This window comes from Ixodes scapularis, unplaced genomic scaffold (assembly GCF_016920785.2).
Source record: "Ixodes scapularis isolate PalLabHiFi unplaced genomic scaffold, ASM1692078v2 PGA_scaffold5__190_contigs__length_132052651, whole genome shotgun sequence".
NCBI lineage: Eukaryota > Metazoa > Arthropoda > Arachnida > Ixodida > Ixodidae > Ixodes > Ixodes scapularis.
Genome location: NW_024609880.1, coordinates 124,175,500 through 124,201,647, shown reverse-complemented (window position 1 = coordinate 124,201,647; position 26,148 = coordinate 124,175,500). Strand labels below are relative to the sequence as shown.

Genomic DNA, 26,148 nt, shown 5'->3' with positions numbered 1-26,148 from the left:
TTTCATCTTTAGTAACCTAAATAGAAAAATCATGTTAAATGATAAGTGTTGTCAGTGTAACTTTGTGAATGTGCAAATTTGAGTGGGCAAAAAATTGTCTTATTTTGGATACGCAAAAAAAGAAAAATGAAGTTGAGTTTCACTGGAAATTTCCTTTAGTGAAGAACTTGCTCGAGAGCTTATACTTGGCAGCTATTTTGTGCTACATTGTCAAGGCTAGCATAGACTGCCCAGTGCTGTAGGCCCAAACTGCTGCTAGAGCATGTGGCTTTGTCTTGAGTCGTTTGCATGCGCTTGCACAACTAGCGCTGACAGAGTTGGGGCACTACAGAAGGTGCACTAGCTTGACAACACAGCACAAAATAGTTGATATGAGTTATAGTAATCGACAGATGCACTGGAAGAAGTTTCTGCCAATCTCCCTTCCGCAGCTAACCGTGCTGGATGTAGGAGAGTGAACGTCGATGCTTATTTTAGCTTCCCTCACCCACTCCTGTGTCCCGTAAAATGTAGCAGACAGTGATATAGGTTCGTCGTCATCGGCAGCAGCTAGGAAGTCCTTGTTTGGTAGTGGAATACTGATCAAGTTCTTTAAAACTTCAACACAAAATGAAGTGGAACACCAAACAGTAAATAATGACAGTAGTTTTGAAATCATAACTTACTTTTAATGTACAGTGTTGCAATGCCAGACAAATCAATTCAGTGGACTTTGCTATCAACTGAGGCAAGTGCCCGGTAGTAGCGGCATGCACAAAATTATAACGGAGCTTTTCTCTCCCATTCGTGAGGCTACGAGCATGCTTCTCAGCAAGCTCAAAGCTTTACAAATTGTGCATATGCTACAAGCATATAGTTAAGGGGGAAAAAAAAAACAATAACATTGTTAGTTCAGCCTCTCTCTTAGTGGTTGAGTCCCCCCTTTTCAATCCCTATCCTAATAAATAATGTTTATACATATAAGTTAGTGAAAATGCAATTTTCCATAGTAATGGAAAATAATAGGTTCAGCTGAGAGCAGTGTAGGTTTAGCAATTGTTTCAATGCGTAGTTTTACTCCCATTTAACTGCCACCAAATCTGGACGGTTTATATAAAACTGTTCCAGAGTTTACCTTTGCCAAATAATACCTCACAAGCTCTGAGAGGAGTGCTCAAAGCAACTATTTAAAGTTGCTGTAGGTATAATAGATTCTCAATCTCTCTTCCCTGCCTTTCCATCTTGAACCCATTGCAAGGCTACAGATCAGGCAGTTCGATTGTTCCTTAAAAATAGTACATAATCCATTTTACATCATTCAGTTAAGAGTGTCGGCACATGTGCTGTATCATCTATGGAGCTGCCACATTTTCATTTTGCTTAGCTTGTTTAGCTGTCTTGGAAGCACCAACTTCCACATTGGCCTTCCAGATATTTCTGTGATAATGCCCGTTGAAGTTATTTGCACATTTTATGCTGCCTTTTTTTTTTTTCATTAGCTTTATCGACCCAAGAACATGTAACAATCCAGATTGGTGGGATACACCATCTAATTACTCCTCGCATTGAAACTCCGCTTCCTACTTGCCATGGGTAGAACGCTTCACCGCTACCACGATGCGAGCGAAACGCATGGCGCACTTCCACACAAAGAACACCGCACATTAGTACCCGCTCCACCATCAGTGACTTAACCCTGCTGCGAGCGCATTAACGTCGACAAAGTCTCTGAACATGAACAGCATTCTTTTGCACAAGGTGACACTAAGGAAAGGCGGCCCATAAAGAAAGCAGGGCATTTTGATAAGCCTCCTCACAAGCACAACCCGTTATCAGACGGTCGGGCTTCCGGAGAAGCTCGATTGATGCACACCGGTTTCGCAGCGCTGGCTCCAAAAACTGGATGTCTCCAACGCTGGGCTACATGCTTATAACTTAGGGGGCCACGAGAGCTTGCCGGGCACAGCCACAAGGAAGTGGTGCGACCGGCGGAGGCTTCCCGACAAGTACCACGTCGCGATTGCAGTGGGAATTTGGGGATGGGTTGCCGCGCTCAGAGGAGGGACTGCTCCACCATGATCTGCTCGAAGCCTGGAGGCGGGCTGTGGTAGAAGGACGTGAAGACTGCGTCCAGGATTGCTCCGTCGTCCACTGGAACGAACAGCGAGATATTGAGAAGGCTCTACCTGCCTGTATCTGTATACCATTCTAAAGTCCACTGTCGAGGCTAGTTCACACGTTTCCAACACTTACATTTACAACAATCGTAAGCGAGAGATATGACAAAACACCGGAACAATTGTGACTCGTCGTTGCTTCGCGAAGCTACCTTTTGCGTCGCTTGCCACACTTGTCCTGGTGTCTTTGTGCTATTGCAATCATTTCGGTTGCTGCAAAAGCAACCGACACAAATGTGTAAACCAGCCATTACACAGTACCGTCCAAACGTTTACAAATATGCAGTTCAGCACGCACACATTCATTGCTTTGGAAGGTTGGCAAAAGTGTGAGGCATAAGCTCTGAAAATGGCACCGGCCTATTTGAAGGATTAATGAACACCCACAAATAATGAGCAACTAGGTAATTTATGAAAATTTCTTGTTTCAGAACAAGGGAGTGTGGAGGAGGCGCTGGCAGAAAACGGCAATGAGTATCTGCGACAAACTAAGAAACCAATAATAACTGCCAGCCTAAAAACTAGAGCTTGTGACTGAAGGTAGAATGTATAAAACAAATCGCAAGGTGTTAGATTGTAGTAGTATTATTCATGGTGAAAACAGCACGATTATGAAGAAAGGGGGCAGGGCCCCTTTCATTCTCATTTCTATTTGCACCGTTTTTACCACGAAGTTGCCCAATATTTCACTCTCACAACAATGGTATATTTGATACTGTGATTTCCCTGCTCCCAAACAGTGACCAAAAATACCATAATCTTGACAAGCTTTCTTCAGCTGGCCCCTAAGAAAATGGCTGCTGGTTCAGACATTTATCTTTACAGTACGGCCAACTGTGCTGCGACCGCATGCGACGAAATGTTGCGATGCATCACCACGGCAGCAGCTGTCGTGACAAAGTCTGTCGCGCTCAAAACGCTGTGACATGCTTCGCGGGTTGAACTTGGTCTTAATATCCCGCAGCGATTGTGCCACAAGGACAGGCACCGTACCGTAAAGTACAGGGTAGACCTCGCCCTTGACACCAGTCACTGGAGCGTGGAGGTCAGCTCCGTTGAGGTAGAAGTTGAGTTCCAGGTGGTCGTACGAAACGCCCTGCCGGAGAAATGTGTACGGGCAGATATGTACGTATGCGGTGATGTGACTGTATATTTACTATGGTTTCTCTCGTGCTACGATAGAACTTCTAACGATACAACTGTTGTCCAAATAAACACGACAAAAGTGAAAGTTTCCTGAAACCTCCGAATTCACAACCATCGTGCATTAAATTTCACACCTTACCTTTATCACCTCTGCTACCGGCTGTGACACTCGTATGCATTTGAGCGACGTGAAAACCCAAGCAAGTTTTCCTCGGGAATGCCCAGTAGCCTGTACCCGTTTTCATCAACGGCGAGCTGACCCGCAAACCAAGCTGTCGCACAAATTTCAAGGCCCTCTCGAGACCCAAAAGGTTGAGCCTCGTACTGCGATAAGCCAAGGCCCTGGCTTTTGAATGTGCCACTCTTTCTGTTCGGCACGAGGCATGGCCTTTCCCTTCGCTTTTCTTTCTAATGTTTCCTCAACTATCGTCCAATAAAGAAAAGATTATCTTTGAAGGCTGGGTCTACCCGCCTTGTGCAAAGCCAAACCCGACGCTCTAATTAGTCGTTACACAGCTTCAAACTAGCGAAAGCCAACGTCTTGGAAAGCGGCAGAAATCACGAAATTCATTCTAACTAGGTGGTCCTCGTACGTCGCCCTTCGACTTACGAAGTAAATAGTGCTCGATTTAGCTGATCTTGTTCTCCTTTCGCCGCCATTAGTGCGGAAATATTGGAGATTCCGAGACTGCCACTAGATGACTCTTTTGAAAAGGGCCTATCGCAGGACTGCTTGCCACGATACATGGACAGTGAACGTTTTGGAGAGCACTCACTATGACGTCCCCCTCCTGGATGGTAGGTTGCAGCTTATGCAGCACCTCCCTGTTGCACAGCACGGTGGCGTCGCTCGTCAGCACGCAGCTGTCCAGGTCCTGGCCAAGGGGAACCCGGTTCAGGTCCGTCTTCTGGGTCGCCACCCCCAGGCCCCAGAGCCCTGGACCCGAGCGAGGAAAAGGAAATAATGCATCCTATGTATTCAGTTAAGACGGACAAAATGCACGGCATGTTTTGGGCTGCACCGGGTGTTTATAAGAAATTTTTCGAGCTTGTTCTACATACAATACGACCACGAGTGTTGTAGATATTGTGACCGCCATACGTACAAATGTTAGACGCTCGCATGGTCAATGCCACTAGGGATCTCCTGGTTGCATGACACTGTAACGTTGCGTGACGTAGCATGGTTGGTGTCACTGTCAGAAGGTAGGGGTCGTTCCGTTGGTGTCGCGTAACATCACCATGTCACGTGGCATCTATGACATCACGTGGTTGATGAGCGACCAATTCAATTCCCCCGCTAAAGTTGGTGAGAAAAATGCATGTTACATTTTTGGGACATATTTCTCTTGAACCTTGACCCTATACACATTTTGTATTAAAAAAAAAAAGGAAGGGCATAGCGAGGTAAAAAATTGCCGTAGGTGTGCAAACTGGATAGTGCTGCATCATTCGTAGCCCTCAAATTGCAAAGGAAAGTTGTGGTATATTGGTTTACTGGCTCTTGTCACAGTGTTCAAGCTAGGGACCACAATTTGAAGCAATAGAAGCAATATTTGCACAACCCCAAACAAAACCGATTGCATGGATGTGTAGTGGAAAGTCAGACTTGGAAAAGATCTGTCAATGGCAAGGATAGGTTAATGGTGTGGTTGACCCATCAAATATTTTGTAAGAATATTTATGCGGTAGAAAGGGGTTGGTTTAGAACACCACCCTGTACCCCCTTAGTGGGGTCTTTGTGGCCAGTCTGATACAACTGCTAACCTGGGGTTTCTAACACAAGGTCAGCTGATATTTGAGGTGCCTGTACACATTGAGGATATTTATTTTAAAAAAAAATCAAATAAAAACAACAAGTATAAAATAGTCTTATCAACCGGCTGATCTTTTCTAAACTAGAGCTTCTGCTGTCTAGAAATTTAAGAAAGATCCAGAAAGGTCTTGTCTCCTTTTTTAAATATGGCTTTTACACCAGATTCCAGATGCTAGAAAACAAATCAAGCACACCCTCAAAAGTTGGGAGAATGTGTGGTGTGTTTTGAGCCGCCGATTGTTGCCGAGAGTGAGGCATCTCACTCCTATTGGCCGGCACCATGGCTACATGACATCATCCTACTGGATGATGTCGCGTAACCGCGATCGCTCCGACGACCCTTACGTGACAGCACCTCAAAAGATTTGGCGGGGTTGTCTTGCCCACAAATTTAGCGGATCATTCTTTGCATGACAATGTTTCGTAACACTCTTTTGTAATGTTGCGCTTATCTAATGAAAAGCAGCCCCACATTTTGCGTCAAGAATTCTTGATGCAAGAAGGCACTTCTCAAGAATGGCTAGCATAGTTACAATGATAACGTAACTATGTTAGCCATATCTAAAAAGTTTTATAATTACTAACTATCATCGCACATCTAGTGTCTCAACTATGATAACTAATTTATCACTTCCTGCTCTTTCATTACGCCGGAAAATATCTCGTTTGTCTTTTTTATAAAATTTATCATTCCAATACTTCGCTAAATAACAAACTAATGTTAAATCCTGTTTTCATTTCGCCGCGCGTAGATCATCAATTTAAAGTCAAAATTCCTCATTGCATTAACTCAGCCTATTATAACTCTTTTATTCCAAGGACATCTTCAGAGTGGAATTGCCTTCCCGGGCAATTAGTAAACATACCGTCCTTCGACTTGTTTAAAAGTGTGTTGACTACTTACCTATGTTAATATTTTTCTTTGTTTGTTTGCCTTATTCTATACATTTCTTAATTTGTTTACACTTTTTTTTTAAACATTTTTAGTGCTTGGCTTTTAGTGTTTGTGTTCCAAATTTGTCTTGTACCACTCCCCTCTGTAATGCCCCAGGGCCTTGAGGGTACTTAAATAAATAAATAAATAAATCAAGTGCAAGTGAGCTGGACAAGAATGGCTATAAAAATCCCTGGAGAAAGGGGGACAAAGGACAAACACAAATCTCTAAACACAGCTAGGTGACTGGTGTGCGACCAAAAGCCATCCGCCTTGTCCTGGTATCGAACCAGGGACCTCTCCATTTCCAGTGGAGCACTGTACCAACTGAGCTAACCAGGAGTTAGACGTCAGTAGAGCAAACGGGTTTTATCAGCTGCCACCAGTCTAACACCAACAAGGGTAAACGGCCTGCATTTTTAAGGTTACGATGATAATGTAATTAATGCAAAGGTGCAAGAGAGTTGGACAAGAATGACGATAAAAATTCCTGGAGAAGGTAATTCTTATCATCCCCTTCTCCAGGGATGTTTATCGTCATTCTTCTCCAGCTCGCTTGCACCTTTGCATTAATTGCTTTATCATCCTAACCTTAAAATGCAGGCCGTTCACCCTTGTTGGTGTTAAACTGGTGGCAGCTGATAAAACCCGCTTGCTCTACTGACGTGTTACTCCTGGTTAGCTCAGTTGGTAGAGCGCTCAACTGAAGATGGAGAGGTCCCTGGTTCTATACCAGGACCAGGCGGATTTTTTTGGTCACGGACCAGTCACTTAGCTGTGTTTGGAGATTTGCGTTTGTCCTTTGTCCCCCTTGTTCCCCTTCTTGATTTGTTTCGTCAAGCATTCTTGTCTGTGCAAAGAACAGCTGTAAAAAATAATGTGATGGCCCACACACAAAATGTCCCTGGCCTTGGGCACCTGGTAGAAGTCAACAAAATTATAATAACTGATATAACAAAGAATAGAGGTGCACAGGATGTGCGCCGCATGGAGTGCTTCATAGGAGCGCGAATTGCACAAGCGCAACGCCTAACACAAACTTCTAGAGACTTGGGCACAGACCGCTGGCACGCACGTTCAAAGTTGCCGTGGTCACCAAAGGGGTCGTCAACAATGAACTCTGTCATGCCGAAGATTAGAAGTCCAATTCTCACCGTTCTGTTGCAGCTTCACCTCGAAGTAGGATTTATTCTGAACTAGAGGTGCATTGGCGAGCGCGGCACCGCTGCCACAAATCCTTTGCCCGTTCTTGACGATCACCACGTCTTGGCCTGAGGATGAAGCAGAGTGACTGAATATCACCCTCAACGCTCTATTTTGACAAACTCGTTTATTTATTTATTCGTTTCCTCTAGACCGTATGCCGCAAAATGTCGTTAGGTAAATAAGCAAGATTTTCTGTTTGCACAATCAGAGATTACGAACTTTGAATTTTAGTTGATTTAAAATGTATTATCAGTTATAATGCTCAAAAAGTGAAGTGTTGTTGAACATTTAAGGCGCATATTTGGACATGTTACCCGAATAACTGCAAACTCCTACACAGCTGTATCTGTTGACCCAACAGTAAAAAGTGAAGCCCGGGAGGGTGTTTACTGGTCCATACCCATGTGGAGCATGTCCAAGACGACCGTGGGTAGTCGGTTGACTTGGGCACCCGCATTATTAAATCCTCCGGCGTTGAAACATCGGCGAATACATCCAAAACAAGTTGCCATCTGATAGAGTACTCGCAGCACCGACTGCACCTCATCTGATGACGGCAGAGCGAAGTGGAGAGGAAGGGAATTGCGTATTTAAAACCGTTTAGAGTTTCAGCTTGTTCTTTGCTGTTTAATCTTAAAACATTCATATGTTTTATTAGGACAATATTATTATCATTTTTTTTTAATTTGTGATATTTGAATATTTGTGTTTTTTTTTCCTACGAAACTAGAAAGTTTATAGCCGCTTTGTCGGCTTTCTCCTTCAGACGCCAGAAATGGCAGACGAAGATGACTTTGAGAAAGATGGTGAGATCAACGGGCAGAAAGCGGATAAAATGTTTGTTCTCAAGAAGTGGAACGCTGTGGCGATGTGGAGCTGGGACGTTGAATGCGACACGTGCGCCATTTGCCGTGTTCAAGTGATGGGTAAGAGTGCACACCGCCCCGCTTGAGGGACGCTCCGAATGACAACAGCGCGTACTTCAAGTTGAACACCTCCACAACAAATCACCGACCTACGCGTGTGGTTTTTTTTTTTTTTTTTTTTAGGTTTAGGGGGGACAAAATACCGGCAACCGTAAACTGCACGAACCCTTTCTTATGCTCAGTGTAGTTTCTTTTCTAAGGTTCCACGGCGTCGCGCTTTCGAGGTGTCGAAACGTAGTACTCGGATCCTATCGCTGCGCGGTTCCATTACTTTTTTTTTTTTTTTTTCCTCAGAACTTCTTACTCAATTATTCATTTCGCGTCATGGCACTGCTTAGTAGGTGCGGTTGCAGCAAATAAATGTCTGGGGAAATGGCAATCGGAAGGCCAGCGCCAAAAGCAGACTACGCAGCCCCGACTGGCTTTGCGTGTCGTCTGCGCTATTTTGCATTAGCCAGAGGTAGTTTCATTTGAAAGTTTGTATATAATTAAAAAATTCGGTCGTGTGTTCAACAGACATATGCTGCTGCTGCTTTCCTGTATGTGACAGAGTGAAAATGTGATGAATTCCCAGTTTTCAAGAACAAATTTTGTGATAAGATTTTATGGACTTTAAGGTTTGAATTAAGACCACCTGACTGAAATCGTGCGCGTCCTGTGTCGCCGACTGATAACTCGTATATTTCAGATGCTTGCTTGAGGTGTCAAGCCGAGAACAAGCAAGACGACTGCGTTGGTATGTTCTGTGCGAAGTTGGGACGCATTCATTCATTCACCGCGGACCCGTATTCTTGTGTGCTCACTGTTCTATTGAAGGTGCATTGGGAACTGAACTGCTTAAAGTTGTTAAACTATTGCAGCGTCAACAGTTGCAAGGCAGTGTTCCATTCTATGGATCCTTTACAGGGGGGTTCACACTTGGACAAAGCAGTTACAGTTGGGCCAAGTATGATGGTGTTCAAACCTTATACCAAGCATTTGCTGAAATTAATCCATAAGATGACAGATAAAAAAGTGATGGGCCACAGAAAAAAGAGAAAAAAAGCTATCACTGGGGGCAGATTTAGAAACATATGCTTGCTTTGTTCGTACTAGTAAACAAAAATTTTCAGTACATAGTATGTGCTGTAAACGAAAGTTAACACATAAAAATTGTGAAATTGAGTTTGCTGGTAGTCTACAGAGGTGTTCGTTGCTGGTTTACTTAAAGAAACAGGCTGTGTATGATGCTGGGGGAGAGACAGAAAGAAAGTAACCGAGAGCACATTTGTTGTTCCAGTGGTGTGGGGAGAGTGCAACCACTCGTTCCACAACTGTTGCATGTCGCTGTGGGTGAAGCAGAACAACCGCTGCCCACTTTGCCAGCAGGACTGGATAGTGCAGCGCATTGGCAAGTGACGCCCCCAATCCAGCCACCGCCCAGGGCATTTCGAACCCCGTCACCACGGAAGTGCCACGGGACTGATTACACGAGCCTCGGCCATGTTCTGGAGACGTCCTTTCATCCGTGCGACCATCTAGCGCAGAGATTTGGAGGTCCCAATGTCGCCGTGAAGTTTAAAGATTGTGCCATCAATGCAGCCAGTTCGTGGTGCCTCTTGTATTTTTTTCCCTAATGTGTGGACAGATGTGTGCAACACATAAAACCGTCTCTCATCCATGTGACCATCTAGCACAGACACTGGGAGGTTGCAATGTCGCCATGTAGGGTTTAAAGATAGTGTGACCGATGCGGCCAATTCGTGGTGCTTCTTTCTTGCATACTTTGTCCCAGACGTGTAGCCGCATGCGCATGACGCGTGCCGTATGAGTATGGTTCTTCGTTTTTAGGTAGACCTGAATCCATTTTGCAGGAATTGGGTTAAACTGTTTCTTCACATAGACTCGGAGGTGACGGTCTTTTGCCCAAATCTCTCGGTACTACCCTAAAATACTGTGAAAGCACCCACTATTAACATTTTCCAAACCTTGGAATTCTGAAAATGATGCGCCCGATTTGAGAGGACTAGTGCCCATGCCTAGGTTAACCCAGTTTTCAGTGAAAGTGGGGTGAGCACTTCTTTGGTATCTTGCGGTAGTCTCTGTGGCGATAGAAAATGCGCTCCGTACAATCACTGTAGGTAATTGTGACAGGGACCACATAACACCAGTCAAAACTGCCGGCCATCTTTGTGAATTACCAGTGCCTAATTTTTATTGACCCACTTTCTTTGGTTGTGAAAAGAAGGACATTTTTGTTCCTTTGCGAAAAGGAGATGTCAACCAAAATCACACTCAAATTCCAAAATTGACAGTGAAGAACACGATTGTTTTCTGAATGCCAGTTTGATATTATTCTTGTTTATTACCACAGACAAAGGAAGCAATTAGGGGACTGCAAAAGTAGTCGACACAAATGAGTAGGTGTTTGATTACAGATAAGGAAAATATGATGGGCCCTCCTCTGGTGCAAGCTTCTCAGTGATGCTTTGGCTGTGTTTGTGCAACCAAAGCTCACTTGGCCTCAAAAGCCACCAAAGGAAACTAACTCGCACAAAAAAAACTTAAAAAAAAAATGCTGGAGTTGGGCACTTTCTTTTTTTTTTTTTCTCTCTCGATCTTGGGCTGTTTCCAGACAACAAACATTTTCACAAGCAGCAAGGCATACTAAACTTGGGCTAGTTGGTACATGTTAGGTACAACAAATGAAAAATATAAAAGTATAGGCACTTTGAAAGATTGAACATAACATTCAAATCTGGCACCTTGCAAGCGTGCAACACCATCGCCATTAACTAAATCGCAACACCACGCAGAAACCAGGTAGTCGTATCGTCGATACAACCACAACGGCATAAAAGAGACAAAGGCATGGGGACAGGTAAATTTTAAAAGCTGAATTCTGTAAAAGGAACATTCAACCAGTTCGGCTCACGCACTGTTTTGTTTGTTGGTGCATTTGTTGCTATACTTCACCTTACGTCAAGATGTAGCCAACGCTACGAGCTGATGGGACGAATCAAACAACGTCAAAAGCACAATTCACTCAGCCTTCCCTGTACATGATCGGTTCAGCAATGATAGAGCATGTATAGAAACAGGACGAACACCTCATTGGTGCACTTTTGACACTGTACGATTGGTTCCTTCAGTTTGTAGCGTTAGCTGCGTCTGGACTTGGAAGTGAAACAAAGTATAGTTCTTGACATGGAAGCATTGTGAGGTTGGCTCACATTTCTGTTAAAGCACACAATATTTGCGAACAAGGTGTGGAACGGTCCCTCGGCTTGACACCAGCTCAACACCGACCGAGAGCGATGCTTGTTCTTCAAACACGTCGATGATGGGAGGTGTAGCCGGGGCTTCTGTCGTAGCAGAACTTCTATCGGACAGGTCGCTTGGCAGTGTACGTCCGTGCCCCGCTCTGCATTGCGGCACGGACGTGCTTCATCAGCAGGGCATCCACGTCAGTTTTCTGGCCGCCAACACACAGGTCCCTTGGGAGTTGCAAAAACGAGGCCGATGTGATCTTGTCGAAGGAAACATTGCGACTGCCTACGTTCGTGCTTTGTCTGCATTCGCATAGGTCCATTCTTATAACACAACTGCAGTCGACTGGCTACCATGTATGGTGGATCTAGAAATGCCACACGCAACCGGAGCTTGTAGGTAGCGTACGGCGTCCTGTTGCCCAACTCTGTTGCAGGTTATGTCCGTGCTCGCACGGCCGTACTACCTCTGGAGGTCTCCCGAGTTGCGGAGGTTTTATTGTGCTTTTAATAGCGTCGAAAAATTTGACATTGGCATAGTATCGTGGCAGTATTGTGTCCTTGGCTGTAAGGTGAACACTGCATATAATATGATAATTCGAAGCCTAATAGTAGTAGTCTATGTAGTACTTGATAAGCGCCGAAAAGGTGTTCGTGCACTCTCTGTAAACCCAGAGGAACACGTTTTGCGATGCAACTGGAAGTATAAAGTAATGGAGCTCTGAGACTGAAGCAAATTTTCCGTTGTGTCCGTTTACTTACTCTTGTCATTCGTGGACTCCGCCATGAAAGTGCTATACTAATTTTGCGTTAAAACTGGGGATCGGCGGTAAGTGGTTAAGCGGAACGGGAGCAGGGCCAAAAGAAAAAGCAAGCTCTGCTGCAATTCAATTCAGTGTACAAATGGTCATTTTTTCCTTAGTTCTTTGTTTACTTGAGTACACAAGCACCTTTCTTCATTTTTACACAAAACAAAAGCATGCCAATATACCTTAATAGAAAGTTTTAGTAGATCGTTCCCATGGCTCCGATAACGATATCCCGATACTTCACCGCCGCCTCCCTTGTGCATGCATAGTATCGTTATCGGGGCTATCGGAGGTATCGGAACGATCTACTAAAACTCCCTAATATCTCGAGAGTTGGTCCACCTCCAAAAGATGACCCACCCGTGCATTTGGCACAATTTGCAATTTTTTCAAAATGCCGGAATATGGACCATTTCTAGTAATTGCAAGGCACTGGCCAATGGCAATCTCGGGAGAAATGGCATTACTTAGCCAAGATGGGAGATAAGCAACCATCGCTGCCTGTGAGGGACAGTCCTTTCTGGTTCAGCGCCCCTCCCCGCAATCGCAAGTTTTGCAGGTCACAGAATCTAAAACTAGTAGCTTTTTTTTTTCAACTTTCGATCACACACCGAAAGTTAGCCTACTTGTTTCGCCCTAGTTTACTCCTTATTTTAACCCGATTGGCATTTGATGATAGGTGGGCTATCTTGGGATATTACGGTAGTAATATAGAAAAGTAGCCCAAACAAACAACTGTGCCAACCAAACATATTGATATATGGAACCACAGAAAAAGCTCCAAGTTTTCTCTACGGGAGGAAACATTTTTATAGTATATGTTTATTTTTATAAAATGTATTATTTTAGATTTCTTTCATTCGCTTAGCACCAATTTCGCAACTATGCGCGCACATTCCCACGAAAATGGGACGCGGGGCTTCACTGGAGACCAAATGACGAGACAACAGAAATGCACCTCCAAAATGAGATGTCTTGTAGCCCTTGATTAGAACCCAACTGATATCTAGAGTCTCAAATGCTTGGGAGGGATTTGCTTGACGTATAAATCACCGTAACATTTGAGACAAGCGCACTTGCAAATGAAGATACACTGTTTTAAAATAATTTCTTATTGCCCTAGCTCCCAAACCCCACTGCGTTCAGGCAAGGAGGAGGAGCAGAGAAGAAGACGGGGAATCTCGGCCAAACTAAAAATTATTTTCTGTGTTGGATTTTGTACTTGCACGCAGTTTGCTACCAAAAGACCATGAAAACGTGCTAGCGGATGAATTCTTCATACCTTTTACTAGAGACGATCTATCATACTAGAAAATTGGGGGGAGAGCACGCGCAATCGAAAAAAATATGTCTCGCTACAACAGCAGCTCTCCTTAAATATCCACTCACGCTATGTATGGCCGTATTTCGTCGAACCCCCACGTCCTCTTGGCTCTAAACAGATGGTCGAACCTGCGTGAAAAGTACACATCGAAAAACCAGAATTTTTCAGCCCAACATCCGTAAATGTCGGTGATAATTGCAGAAGCATTTTGGCAGTCTTCGAGTATGATAATCAGCAATTCTTTGGGAAACAGCCATGGACTGTCACACTTCCTAGCCGTATATTTTCGTCCGAGTTGTCGAACGCCCAACTTTACGGACGAAGTTGGTGCCGCACTTGGGCAAGTCTGTGCCGATACTTTGATGGCAGCCCTTTGGTTTTAGAAGAGCGGATGTGACGTCGAAGATCGGGTGCTTGGGCTAGCCGAGTCGTGGTCTGCACATCACGGATGATAGTGCGGTGTTTGGAACCCGTTTCCGACCGGTGTTTTTAGTGTCCTATTCCTCCCATGCATCAAAAAGGTCCCGAAGGGGTAACAAATGATGTCAGAAAAGCCGGAGTGTTGCGTCGTCGGACGTCGCGATCCTACCAACTGTGCGTCAAAAGAAAAGCCGGAGTTGCGTTGTCGGGCGTCGCAATCCTAACAGCTGTGCGTCAAAAGAAAAGCCGGAGCGTTGCCTCGTCGGACGTCGCGATCCTAACAACTGTGCGTCAAAAGAAAAGCTGGAGTTTTGCATCGTCGGATGTCGCGATCCTAACTGTGCGTCAAAAGAAAAGCCGGAGTGTTGCGTCGTCAGATGTCGCGATCCTAACCAGTGTGCGTCAAAAGAAAAGCCGGAGTGTTGCATCGTCGGATGTCACGGTCCTTAGCAACTGCAATAAAAGAAAAGCCGGAGTGTTGCATCGTCGGACGTCGCGATCCTAACTGTGCGTCAAAGTTCTGAGACAAAAAAAAAAAGAAATACAGGAGAGAATGCGAGTGTTGCTGTCATCACGGCCTTCCGACTCCTGGCTGCCAAAGCTTCCGTGGGCTGTCAAGCTGGAGAGAGATCTACGGTGGAACGAACGTCAGACACATACACTTCAGCCGCTGCAACACCGCCAGGATCACGGCCGCCAACGATGCAACATTTCTACGATGACGTGGGGAGGAAGACTAGTTTTTAGTGGTCTTTCACCCGATCGAGAGACCACTTTTTAGGATGCGGTAAATGCGCCGGTCCAAGACACGTCCCAGGCACCGTAGCAATGGAGATGCGCGCACCTTTCCGTCGCGTCTTCCGGCAGGTCCCACTTGTCGAACAGGTAGATCGACTTGGGTATGGAACTGTTGTCCGTCAATGCAAGCCCCTGCGACACGTCGAGGTATTTACCGGTATCTTTCGAGCGAAACAAGAAAATGACAGGGTCGAAAGAGCTGGGGAGAGCGTCAGAGAGCAATGAAAACACCCGCGTCGTGATCAAAAGACGACTCACTTCCAACTGCCTCATGTCCGTGCGCAGTCCCTCGGGAACGCTGTTCTGCCAGACTTCGAGGAACTCGGACAGGTTGAACTGGAACAAGCGCGTCGCATGCACCGTTCAGTTTATTCCACATCTACTCGAGCGTAGTGAGAGTGAGAGTCGGTCATTGCAATCTTTGGAAGGAGGCCCAGGAACCTGCATCGGAATTCCAAGCACGACGTCGCACGCTCGGAATCCCGGCCACGATTGCGTCGCCGGGTCCGGGTGTGATCGGTGCGGCATCCTTGACTCGCAACGATTGGTTTTCCGCGAGCTATGTAGGAGCGGATTTTGTCTTCAAACATTTTGTACCTGCCTCGATTCACTGGCATTTACTACTGTAAACTTTTGGTAGCAACTTTTTGACTAACAGACACCAATCAGTTGTGATTGGCAAACGCCTCTCCTCCCCTCTCCCCATGATGTCAGGTGTCCCGCAGGGGTCTGTACTGAATCCTGTACTTTTGTTATGTACATCAATGATCTCCACTCTAACATCAACTCTTGCGCTCGTCTATTCGCGGACGATTGCGTCGTCTACCGTCCCGTTATGGACGCTCACGATTGTACAATTTTACAAGGTGGCTTAGACACAGTTTCAAACTGGTGTGACACGTGGCTTGATGAAAATAAATACACAGAAAAGAAAAGCTGTGACCTTCACCTCAAAACAACATCTCACCCTTCACACGTACTTCACTGATAGTGACGCCGTTGAAAATGTCTCATCCTTTAAATATCTTGGCATTCATCTCTCACCGAACTTAACAAGGATCCTTGACATTGAACACATTGCTAACAAGGCATCGCAAACTCTTGGCTTTCTCAAATGAACACTGTTCCAAGCAAACTCAGATACAAAACGTCTTGCCTACACTGCCCTTGTCAGATCTCAACTTGAGTATGCATCTATCATCTGACACCCTCATCAAACATATCTGGCAGATAAGATTGAATCTATTCAAAACAAAGCTGCTAGGTTTATAGCTTGCGACTACTCTCAATTCACAAGTGTAAGCACTTTAAAACTTTGACTTCACTTGTCCATTTATTCATAAACTTTCTTACAGTCCCTTGCCTTTTAGGGACTCTTTCCTACTACCGGCACACCGTATATTGTCCCGCTTAGATCACCCTTTCAAAATGAACCCCATATTTGCACGAACCAACATGTTTAAAAACTCTCCACTACTCCTCGCTATATCGGACTGGAACAGCCTCCCCAGAGAAATTGCCTCCATTAGTGACCATCAGTCCTTTGTCTTTGCACTAAACAGGTTAAACCTTGAATAGTCTCGTATCCCTGCAATATTTGTTGCTGTCAATGTCTTGTTTCTGATGTACATGTTTTTATTGTGCACCATCTTTTTTCTATCTTATGTTTCAAGGCCACAATCACGCCAAATTCTTTCTACCTTCAATTTATGCTTCATACCTTTATTTTTTCTCTTTTTCATTGCCACTTGGTTCAATTGCACGAATCTTTTTATCACATTCCCCTTATGTAATGCCCGAAAGGGCCTTCAGGGTTAAAATAAATAAATAAATATAAAAGAAACCAATCAAAATCCCGCCACCACCCCGGCTGGAGTACCATTGTTGTGCCTCCAGATGTGACCTAGTTTGCGGCAAGGAGCTGCGTACAACCCGAGGGTGACATCAATGGGCTGACACCGCATAAATTTCTCCTTAGTAGTTTCTTTCGTCATTCCAAATCGCGACTGACTGGGGCCTTGACTGCAATGCTAGACATTAGGACATTATCTGGGACAGCATTGAGAGGAAGCAGTGCCGAGGCAAGCGCACAAACGTGTGGAAGCTGCACTCTGCTTGTGTACGCTTCCTTTTAGTGCTCTGTAGGTCAAGTGTAAATACCAAATTGTTCGCAACTCACTTTGCCAACGGTGCGCAGGAGCGTCTCGGCCGTGGTCCTGCAGATGACGTCGTAGTTCAGGCTGTAGAACTCGTCACCTGCAATTGAAGCACGTGTGCTCGGTACGGCTGGAGGACTCAACCTTCGTAGCAATGTGTGCAGCTCAGTCACCTTCGTTTGGCGTCGTGCAGCGCCGAAATACTTCGGCCACAATTTCCCTGTAAACAAGATTGGTATTTAGTATGTCCCTCGAAATATAGCAGATAAAGGGACATGCAAGGCAGTTCCGCATTGTTTTGAAACATAATGACTGTCTATACTTTGTGGGGGCTGAACTGCTTTTTCCGAATATTTAGACTGTGGGTGCGTCACGCACATATTTGCCTCGTGTCCGAATAGATGCACGGCACCATCAGTAAAATCCTTCACCAACTGTTTAATCGACCGCGGACAATTACTTGTTTAGAATAGGAATATAACTTGGTTAGTAGGATCTGCTGTGTGCTACATTCACAAAATTAAAGTGTGAAACAAACAGCATGAGCATTGATTATAGGCTGCTTCTCAAGCTAAATTGGGATATGTAGGAACAAAATTGTTCTGATCATAATGATATTAAGTTGTATACCTAGTCTCGACGATTGGAAGAAAAGAAGTTGCCTCGAAAGCAGAAAGATATAAAAAGAATTGGAGCTCCCAGAATGTATCTCTTATACAGTAGGCTCGCGATAATTCGAACTCGGATATTTCAAACTTTTGGATAATTCAAACAAATTTCAATATTTGGGTTGTCCCGCTATGTTTTAAATGTATTCATAAGCCGATTAAATCGAGCAGTGTTTTCGTGTAATTTACACTTTTTGTTCTCGCGGCCCCATTGAGCACGCATCTTGCAGAGCACCGGTGCACTGCAGAGAAGCAACACTTGTGGAGGTTGCTTTCCTGCAGTGCACTGGTGCTAGGTAAGAATTGCGCTGAACGGGGCTAAAGCAGAGAAAAGCCGTATATGGAGAGAGTTTGGTCAATAGGAGGAGCGGGCAGAGCCAAGGCGCGCACCAGATGCAGGTAAAGGGAACATCTCTTGGCTAACCAGAAGCCGAAAGAAAGTAATCCCCTAGTGGTGGTAGCGAAAAACAGATTTAAAAAGCGCCTAAGAATAAAATGTAGTTACTCTTCATGGTTGAAAATATGGTGCACGTGATGTTTCAATTATGATCATGCAAAAAGATGTGAGAAACGAATGTGCCGCTCAAACTCTCTTTTGCTCGGACGGGTTCTGACCGCTCGGACGGCAGATTCCCGGCCCTCGGCGCCTGGCACACAGATTACGTCAATCGTTTTGCTAGTGCGCACACTTTTTATACCTTCTATATCTTTATAGATCTTCCACAATGATTTTGCATGACCGTGATCGAAACATCACGTGCACCATATTTTTAGTCACCGAGATTTACTCCCTTTCCCAATGAATGGCTAAACTCTCTCTATATACGACTCTGAAACAGAGGACACATGAGCAACAAAAATGGGCGCCGAGTGGCGGTTTTTCATAGCAACTTGCGCGGACACTGTGGCGTGGTGGCATGGCATAGGTCCACGTCACAGCGTCCGTGCAGGTTGCTATAGAAACTGCCGTGCGATGCCCGTTTCCATCGCTCATGTGTACTCTGCTTAATAGTTCACAATAGACAACTTTTTTGCAGGGTGAACAAACTTAATTTTGTTGTGAGGTGTCATGTCCTGTCTAAACAGTCCACGATAAACAATGTTTTTGAGGGATGAATAAACTCGTCATAAATTTAACTAATGTTTCATGAGTGGCACACGAGCTTATGATTAGTAGGTCTGTGTAGAAATAATCATCAAATATCTGTTTTGTATCTCTAGCCATCCATATAGCAATTCGTAAATTATCTCGTAACATATTTAGATGAACTTGTGATAATTCAAACTTTTAATAATTCAAACAGAATTCGTGGCTTCCTGGAGTTTGAATTAATGAGGGTACAATGTACTTGGAACACATCGCTAAGGTTCTTCCACTTGCACTGCAAGTGCAAGTGGAGGAAAACAAACAACTGACCTGGGTTCCAACTCCGAGACCTTGTCCACAACTTCCCCGGCCGGAATGCGGCTCATTGGAAGGGACTCCGCCTCGATGTAGTTGACGATGAAGTTCTGCACTCGGAAGTGGTACTCCAGCTCCAGGAGCCGGTAGAAGCCTGAGTGGCAGACGGCGGTGAAACCAGAAAGAGAAAAAGAAATGCTCAGGCAAAGCAGAATTTGTCAGGAACTGTACTTTGTTTCACAATATGATGGACCGCGGAAGATGCTATACGATCAATAAAGCTTGGACTAGTTGGTTGTACATAGCTAAATCTGCTGCACTGCAAAGTTCACGGGATTACGCACAAATTGAAAAAGATCGCCGCGAGGAATGAGATCCAAGTAGTATGCTCCGCGCCTAACAAAGCGTACTCCATGTGCAGACGAGTTAACAACAGAACAGGCAAAGAAAAAACGTGCGACATTGCCCACAGAACACAATATGTACCATGCATGACAGGAGTGGTTTAAAACATTCCCCTTTCATGCGGGAAGTGCTACATCGGCCAGACGGGCCGATGCATTAACGACAGAGCCCGCGAGCACGCAGCATCCCTTAAAGGAACGTCGGCAGGGCATCTTGCAGCTCATTGCAGGACTTGCCACTGCAGTGCAGCGTTCAAGGACATAACCATCCTAGCCAGTAATAACAATACTCATGCGCGCGAGATGCTCGAGGCGCTTGCTATCGAAGAACAAGCGAGTGGGTGCGTCAGCACCCCGTCCATCACTATTCACAAAAAGGAGAGACAATATCTACGGTGCGTCACGGTCCAGAAAATGGCAGTATGAGCTTGTGGCGGGTGAATTTAAAATATTAGTTTAGGTTTAGGTAATGTGAAAATTTTGTAAACATACACATGCATTATTATATTAGCATAATAGGTTTTAATATGTAATAATTTTTGTTGGTGTCTGTAAACACGCAAGGAAAAAGAAGTTCCCACTAAATAATCGTTGGTAGTCAGCTGTCTATTCTCTCCTGTCTCAATTTCTCTATATCTTCCCCTGGTTCAAGCTGTCAAATATATATACAAGTATGTACCAACAAGCTCCACTATCAACCGTTACTCAGGTTCTACAGAACTGTGCATTTGTTCTGTAGAACTTTGCAGCACATTTAGCTATGCTATACGAACCACTGAAGTCCATCCAATGCCACGTGAGTATCCCATAACCTTTGGGAGGGGCGCAACGACCCTTGAGGCACATAGTTGTGCGATACCTTCACGGCACTGGATTGGCTGGGACGACGCGCCGCTTCTGCTGCAGTCCATCTTACGGCGAAGAAAAATACAGAGATAATTCGGCGGTTTCTTACCGTCGATCTCCACGACGGGGAGTTCCTCGATGGCCTGTCTCAGCTCGGCCTCGCTCGCCTGTACTTCGTCCAGAATGTCGCCGAACGTGTACTGGAACGCAGGTTTGAGTTTTTACGAGCATGACAAAAGCGCCTCAAAATCCTGCTCGGATCGCAATTTTGAAAATCGACCCACACTGATGAAATCTTACTCCGAAGCTAGCTTGGGCCCAATTGACTGTCAAATCAGACTAGGATTGGATCAGATTGAATTGGATTGTGGCAGCTTAGTGCTTTGTATCGGGCGATCACAGTGTAAAAGACTGGATCTAGCCGTAGACGCAAGCACTACCTAAGTGTGGCCCAGCACAAAGTTCTATAAATCCGTCACGATGGAGCTAAACTTGACCTGAGAGGACCCTGGACGGTGTAGACCATTCTAAAGATCAGCTTTTGCAGAACACCGTCCTTGTCTACTGGGCTGGGGAGCGCATTCCAAGAAAGCTCAGGATCAGACATGCGTCTGTCCATAGCACAGCGACTACACATTTCGCACTCAGGCCGATAACGCTGGACAGGTGTATACCTAGAGGCCTAATATGCCGCGGGTTTGTCAATGCCCCGGTCTTTCAAAGAGTCGACCTTGTTGCGCGATCGAGGTACCCTGAAACTGTCCGTTCCCAAGGATGACGGGATTAAATCCCCCTATATATGTTTGATTTCGTCTTATAAGCAGCGAAAAATGCACCAATGCATGAAGTGCGTGAATCGGGCAGCCCTTGAAAGCAAATGAAGGCACAGCATTCGCTCGTTGCACATACCTTGCACGTTTCCACAGCAACGGGCGTCAGTACTTGTAAGTACCGTGAAATTTTATCGACGGGCTTTGAACTGGACGACTATGTTGTGGGTATGTCGAGGTATTGCGCAGAAGGGGTTCCAATTGCCAGACTTTGAATAAGTATAGATCTACAATTATGGGATGGGGAAAGGCGTACCTTCGAGCGGTTGTCGTTGTCTTCGTATTCCGAGCCCCTGTAAGGGCGTTCCCGCAAGAGCTGCACCAGCTTTCTCAGGCGTGGACAGCAGGGCCTCAGCTCCAGGTAATCGTGGAACGAACGAGAAACCTGCGGGTAAGAAAGATCCTTTAGTCCGGCGACTGAATGTAGCAGAGCTATCGCCACTGACAGAGTGGGAACGCCGAAAACACAAGCGGCACATCAAACCTTTTTGCCACCTTTTTTTAAGTACGGCAAAAAGATTCGATGTGCCGCTTGTGTTTTCGGCGCCACGCAAAGAAAAAAGAAACAATGCACACTTATGCACCTTCAATCATGACAAAAGATCCACGGTACGTAACGTGGCTGTGGTGTACATAATACCGCCGACATGCAGTCGGGTGTACGTCGGCCAGGCAGGACGGTGCGTAAATGAGAGGATGCACAAGCATGATCTTTCATTGCAGATATTTTTTGTGCCAAGCCAACTTTCAAGATACCACGATTGTGGGGAGGGCCCTTAAAAAAGTGAGGGAAGTGCTAGGAGTGCGTGCTAGAAAGAGGGTGCTGAAAGCTGCATCAGCTAGCCGTCAACTTTTCTGCATCAAAAAGAGGTTGATTTTATTGACACATGGTGGGTGACGTCATGAGGTGATTCCGTGTGTTTTTCATCGGTGGTTGTTTGCTTTAGCTATTTTTCAATAAATGTTCAGTTGAGAGCTCGTCCTGTTCGCCTTTTTTATTGTCCTTGTCTATCGTTGGCGCTTTTAATTTTACGAGTCATGAACCAACTTTTATGAATTATGAACCAACAGAAGCTTCGATATTAATAGCTTTTTCTTGTACGACTCTCTTTGTTTTTAAGTAACTAGAAAAAATGTAGCGCTTGCATGGGCAATAGCATTCTTCAACAAGCTTCCCTGGTATTTTGAAGAAAACAACTTGAAAATTTGGCTTTCCACACAAAGATCTCATGGTCACATACTGCAGTCGGACTATTCGAAAGACCTACTATAAGGGGTTCTGTGCAGGTGAGAGGCTGGGAGCACCGTACGGAAATATGAACAGTAAGCACCGGGGAGGACGTTTATAGGAGTGGCACAAACTTGCGAACAGTCTAAGCACCTACCTGACGAGAGCAAATTTGCCTGGTCCCATCATTGTTTGACGTGATGTCGGTCGGCAGGCCAAGGTCTGCTACCAGAAGCAGCGAGTTGGAGATGTCGGCTTCGCGTACCTCAAATGTATGTTCGCTCGTGCAAGCTACCACAGCGTCATCCTCTTGTCCTCTGAAAACAAGCCTGTTGGGCAGAGACAAAAAAAAAGAAAGCTTTTTGGAAAGATGCACGTCGCAGTAAAGTGGAAAAAACATACAACAACAGATAACATAAAAACAATTATGTGTGTTTGCAATGGACCTTTTCCACATACCGACGGCACCAGGCGGTGGCTGCACAAACTAAGGGTCGAGGAAGTGACCTACCTGCGCTACCAATCGATAATGGGAGCTACGCTACCAGTTTCTTCGCTCTCTGAGCAGTGGCGCCTGCCCCGCCTGCCCAACGCGACCTTAAAAAGGGGCATCCGTGGCGTCCACCCAAACGTCGTGTTTTCCTTTCCGTCGACGTTCTTTTTTTGTGTAACACAATTATATATATGCTGTAGTTACGTGTTCTACTCACTGATATCGACCAACACATTGTTTATAAACAAGCCCGCGATTGCCCACCAGGCGAGGACACTGCGCGCGCGCAGAAACCAGATTCGGCCTAGGCGAATAACCTGCGCATGCCTAGTGCCGACAGCAGCGCCACCGCAGCGGTGTAACGTCAGAGAGTTGAGTTGGTCTATACAGCCTCCTTCCGAATTTCCTCGATTTTTTTGTTCCGACAATTCCGCCGCTTGGCATCGGGCGCTCGCGCGTGCGCAGAACGCTTCTCGGAAAAGGTCCATTGTGTTCTGTGTATGTTTAGAGAGCAAGAGCTGGCCCCAATGGGCGTCTGCGGCATCTTACTGTAGAAAAATTTTGACAGCGCAGTACTTTTTACAAACAAATCCGCGTTTTCCCAAACAATGTATGGGCACTGCGCATGCGCAGAAACGAAGTTCCCGTGAAGTATCTGCTCATGCGCCGCCGTGTGACCAGGCATTTAATTATGAAGCATGACTGAGATCGAGGCGGTGTCAAAGCATATCCTTTGAGTTGAATCTTTGTGCGGCTCGTATACAACTTGATAAAGTTAAAAGTAAATCGAAAACTGACTTTTCACCATCCTTCAAGCTCCTCAGCATGTCGGTGCCGACTTCCATCAATATGAGGTCATCGCTGGAATCGTCCGAGAAGTAAAGTGATTGGGTAAGGGGCATCAAGTCATCTGCTTCCAGTTTTGCTCGCTCCAGGTACTTCTGGACGTCCTCTTCTGTTCTGCATTCAAAAAATAAAAACGATGGTACAAAATGTGAATTACACAAACAAAGCACGTCGGTCTCGAATGCGGGCTGCCGGCGGGGATCCTAGCAGACGACACTCGGCCTCGCCTGCGGTGGTGGACATTAAGGCTTTACCGAATTCCTACCGGCCTAAAAATATTTTTAAAATAGTAAACCTTGTCATTGTGAGAGAGATCTCGAAGGTCCAGCGAAGAAAGGTTGTTGTTTACACGGTTTGCACAAGCGCTGAAAGAAATCGCGCGGGAATATTTAAGTGCCAGACTGGGCTGTTTTGCCCGCTAAATTTAGCCAACAGCTTAATTTTTTTCATTCGTAAAAAAACTGCAAAATATAGACACATCACAAAACACAAGGCTGCTCGGCAGTTGTCTACACAAGACAAAACGTATTGTTTTATTTCAGTTCAAGCAGCATTTGTTTTGTAAACGTTCGCATGGACGAAATATTTTTGGGGGATTTTTGGTGTCGCGGTGGCCGCTTCAAATGCCACGTTGTCCGACACCGGCCGTATCAGGTTGATGGCGTGTACCCTCATTCACTTTTAATGCTTTTGGTCTCGGTTTATTGCAACGTTCGTCGATCCGACACGAATTAAATACAATAATAACTCATAAGAATTCTCTCATCATAGTCTACTCGACGAAATGAACAGTGTTCAGAGGAACTATTTCGCAGAAGGCGCCTTGATACAGCAAACAGACGTCAGAGCACTATATAAAGCGCCACTGCCACATACGTCATTCTTCCGCTGTTGATCTTGAGTGGCAAATTGTGGTTCGCCAACCCAATTAAACCACACAGGCTTTCACCATGGTCAACAGCCAAAGAATGCGGATGGCCAACGAGAAAGCCAGTAAAAACGTGGTACTACGAGGAAACGTTCCCAAGACCACCGTAAGTTCGCTCTCCATGTCCGTACCCTTCATGCCGAAGAGCTGGTGATACGGATGAGTACTACGTGAGCCATGTCCGATGTTTTCATGCCGTGTTGCGCACGTAGTTTTCTGCGCTATTTCCCGGTTCGTCGGGTCCTTTGCGGGAATCTAGGTCGATCTGTCACTAAGGTTTGTCGCGAACGTCGGCGTACTTGTCGCTGTTTCGAGCTTCGGCGACGTGCAGATGGTGCTTGCCCAACTTTTGGTATCTGTGCCCGATCCCAACTGATAACTTTCCTAAGCGTCGTTGCAGTGCTGTTTTTGTGGGGTTTTTTTTTTTTTTCTAGGCAGCCAATCAACGTTAAAACTAGCGTCTTGCATGTTGCATCGGAAGGTTCAAAAGGTGCCTAAATTTGTTAGACATGATCGTCGGTTGGTTGTTGAAGCGTAGTCCACAGTTTTTATTTTCAGTGTTTCTTTTTGTTTTTCTATAGTAGCCAGTTTTAATGACGCCGGTGTTGTAACGTTGGGCAAACTCGTGAGTCGCTTAAATTCGTCTCACTAAAGTGACGCGTGTCAGATCCTCGTAAGCGATAAACAAACAATAAGCTAGAAAAAGAAAAGAAAAAGTTATCAGTTATGTAAATTACAATTAAAGACCCCCGAACACGATCCGTCGTATTTCCAACAGGTGTACACGCATTCGCTGTTTCCGTTTCAGTCGTCGTGTCGCGCTCCCCCTCTCCCCGAGCGTTATTTCCGTGATGAGAACGAACAGCTGTCAGCTTCACGTCAAACTGCGGACTGTCGTGTTTTCCCCTCCAAGGTTCCCCGATTACCGCGTCGCGCGACGTTTTGTTCGCGAGCAAAGTGTGACTCCGCGACATTTTGTTCTGGCTTGTTGCAGAAACCTCAAGACGAAAAGTACCCCGTTGGACCATGGTTGCTCGCATTCTTCATCTTCGTTGTCTGTGGCTCTGGTAAGATTTCGTTGCACAGTGTTGCAGCGGATTCAATCTGGCAGCCCCATACTGTACGTCTGTGTGTTGCCGACTCTGACGTTTTAACGTTGACCTCTGCGGAGCTGGCGTTGAAAGTTCCGTAACAAATGCTGCTAAAGGGCGAACTGTCCTTTCCACGAGTCATCCTGCTCGTTATCCATAAGTCGCAACAAAGAAAAGGTGTTAGATGCGGACAGTGTACTCACACCTCTGCATATTTTTCGTTGTTGTTTTATGTGTGAAAGTGCACTGAATGTGATTTTAGTAGAATCGGCATGAGATAGATTGCTTATGTCAGGGATTAGTGTTTTCGGTTTCAGACAATAAAAAACGATAAATATAAGCCAAATTAACTTTCCAAAATAAGATTTTAATTGATAGTTTTTTTGTTTTTTTTATATACTGTAGACGACTTGATTTTTGTGGGCTCAAATTTTCGCGAATCAGGCCAAAGCTGAAAGTTTGAAATTATTTGC

The 26,148-nt window shown here is 45.3% G+C and overlaps 4 protein-coding genes across 4 annotated transcripts; 1 reads left to right on the top strand and 3 right to left on the bottom strand.

The window, feature by feature from the left end:
- Positions 1-646: 646 nt before the first annotated feature.
- On the bottom strand, positions 647-7,826 carry LOC8025286 (SPRY domain-containing protein 7). Its single transcript, XM_029981443.3, has 5 exons — positions 7,659-7,826; positions 7,207-7,323; positions 4,079-4,239; positions 3,150-3,252; positions 647-2,130 (listed from the first exon to the last, which is right to left on the bottom strand). Exons 1-5 carry the CDS (start codon positions 7,768-7,770, stop codon positions 2,033-2,035), a joined length of 591 nt encoding a protein of 196 aa, XP_029837303.1. The 5' UTR covers positions 7,771-7,826; the 3' UTR covers positions 647-2,032.
- Positions 7,827-8,002: 176 nt separating this feature from the next.
- On the top strand, positions 8,003-9,764 carry LOC8025287 (RING-box protein 2). The gene is made up of 3 exons (XM_002408481.5): positions 8,003-8,184; positions 8,873-8,920; positions 9,464-9,764. Exons 1-3 carry the CDS (start codon positions 8,034-8,036, stop codon positions 9,580-9,582), a joined length of 318 nt encoding a protein of 105 aa, XP_002408525.1. The 5' UTR covers positions 8,003-8,033; the 3' UTR covers positions 9,583-9,764.
- A 172-nt stretch (positions 9,765-9,936) lies between these two features.
- LOC8025288 (sister chromatid cohesion protein DCC1) lies at positions 9,937-24,054 on the bottom strand. Its single transcript, XM_029981444.3, has 12 exons — positions 23,952-24,054; positions 23,609-23,770; positions 22,475-22,646; positions 21,346-21,474; positions 20,369-20,459; positions 19,025-19,163; positions 17,113-17,159; positions 16,963-17,039; positions 15,042-15,119; positions 14,830-14,915; positions 13,631-13,693; positions 9,937-11,660 (listed from the first exon to the last, which is right to left on the bottom strand). Exons 1-12 carry the CDS (start codon positions 23,957-23,959, stop codon positions 11,546-11,548), a joined length of 1,167 nt encoding a protein of 388 aa, XP_029837304.2. The 5' UTR covers positions 23,960-24,054; the 3' UTR covers positions 9,937-11,545.
- A 516-nt stretch (positions 24,055-24,570) lies between these two features.
- Positions 24,571-25,817, bottom strand: LOC121045827. Its single transcript, XM_040499160.1, has 2 exons — positions 25,591-25,817; positions 24,571-24,699 (listed from the first exon to the last, which is right to left on the bottom strand). Exons 1-2 carry the CDS (start codon positions 25,815-25,817, stop codon positions 24,585-24,587), a joined length of 342 nt encoding a protein of 113 aa, XP_040355094.1. The 3' UTR covers positions 24,571-24,584.
- Between the last annotated feature and the right edge of the window lie 331 nt (positions 25,818-26,148).

What these genes read in the sequence shown, in the direction of transcription:
- LOC121045827 (XM_040499160.1), bottom strand. Translation starts at nt 25,817, where the DNA reads ATGACTCGTGGAAAGGACAGTTCGCCCTTTAGCAGCATTTGTTACGGA. An exon ending in GGTCCAACGGGGTACTTTTC is followed by an intron (nt 24,700 to 25,590) that starts GTCTTGAGGTTT and finishes GGACATGGAGAG; the next exon opens with CGAACTTACGGTGGTCTTGG.
- LOC8025288 (XM_029981444.3), bottom strand. An exon ending in CCCCGTCGTGGAGATCGACG is followed by an intron (nt 19,164 to 20,368) that starts GTAAGAAACCGC and finishes TCTGCCACTCAG; the next exon opens with GCTTCTACCGGCTCCTGGAG. An exon ending in CGGACATGAGGCAGTTGGAA is followed by an intron (nt 14,916 to 15,041) that starts GTGAGTCGTCTT and finishes GACGTGTCGCAG; the next exon opens with GGGCTTGCATTGACGGACAA.
- LOC8025287 (XM_002408481.5), top strand. Translation starts at nt 8,034, where the DNA reads ATGGCAGACGAAGATGACTTTGAGAAAGATGGTGAGATCAACGGGCAG. An exon ending in TTGCCGTGTTCAAGTGATGG is followed by an intron (nt 8,185 to 8,872) that starts GTAAGAGTGCAC and finishes CGTATATTTCAG; the next exon opens with ATGCTTGCTTGAGGTGTCAA. An exon ending in CAAGCAAGACGACTGCGTTG is followed by an intron (nt 8,921 to 9,463) that starts GTATGTTCTGTG and finishes TTGTTGTTCCAG; the next exon opens with TGGTGTGGGGAGAGTGCAAC.
- LOC8025286 (XM_029981443.3), bottom strand. Translation starts at nt 7,770, where the DNA reads ATGGCAACTTGTTTTGGATGTATTCGCCGATGTTTCAACGCCGGAGGA. An exon ending in CTTGGACATGCTCCACATGG is followed by an intron (nt 7,324 to 7,658) that starts GTATGGACCAGT and finishes CTTCATCCTCAG; the next exon opens with GCCAAGACGTGGTGATCGTC. An exon ending in GGTCTACCCTGTACTTTACG is followed by an intron (nt 2,131 to 3,149) that starts GTACGGTGCCTG and finishes TGTTCGTTCCAG; the next exon opens with TGGACGACGGAGCAATCCTG.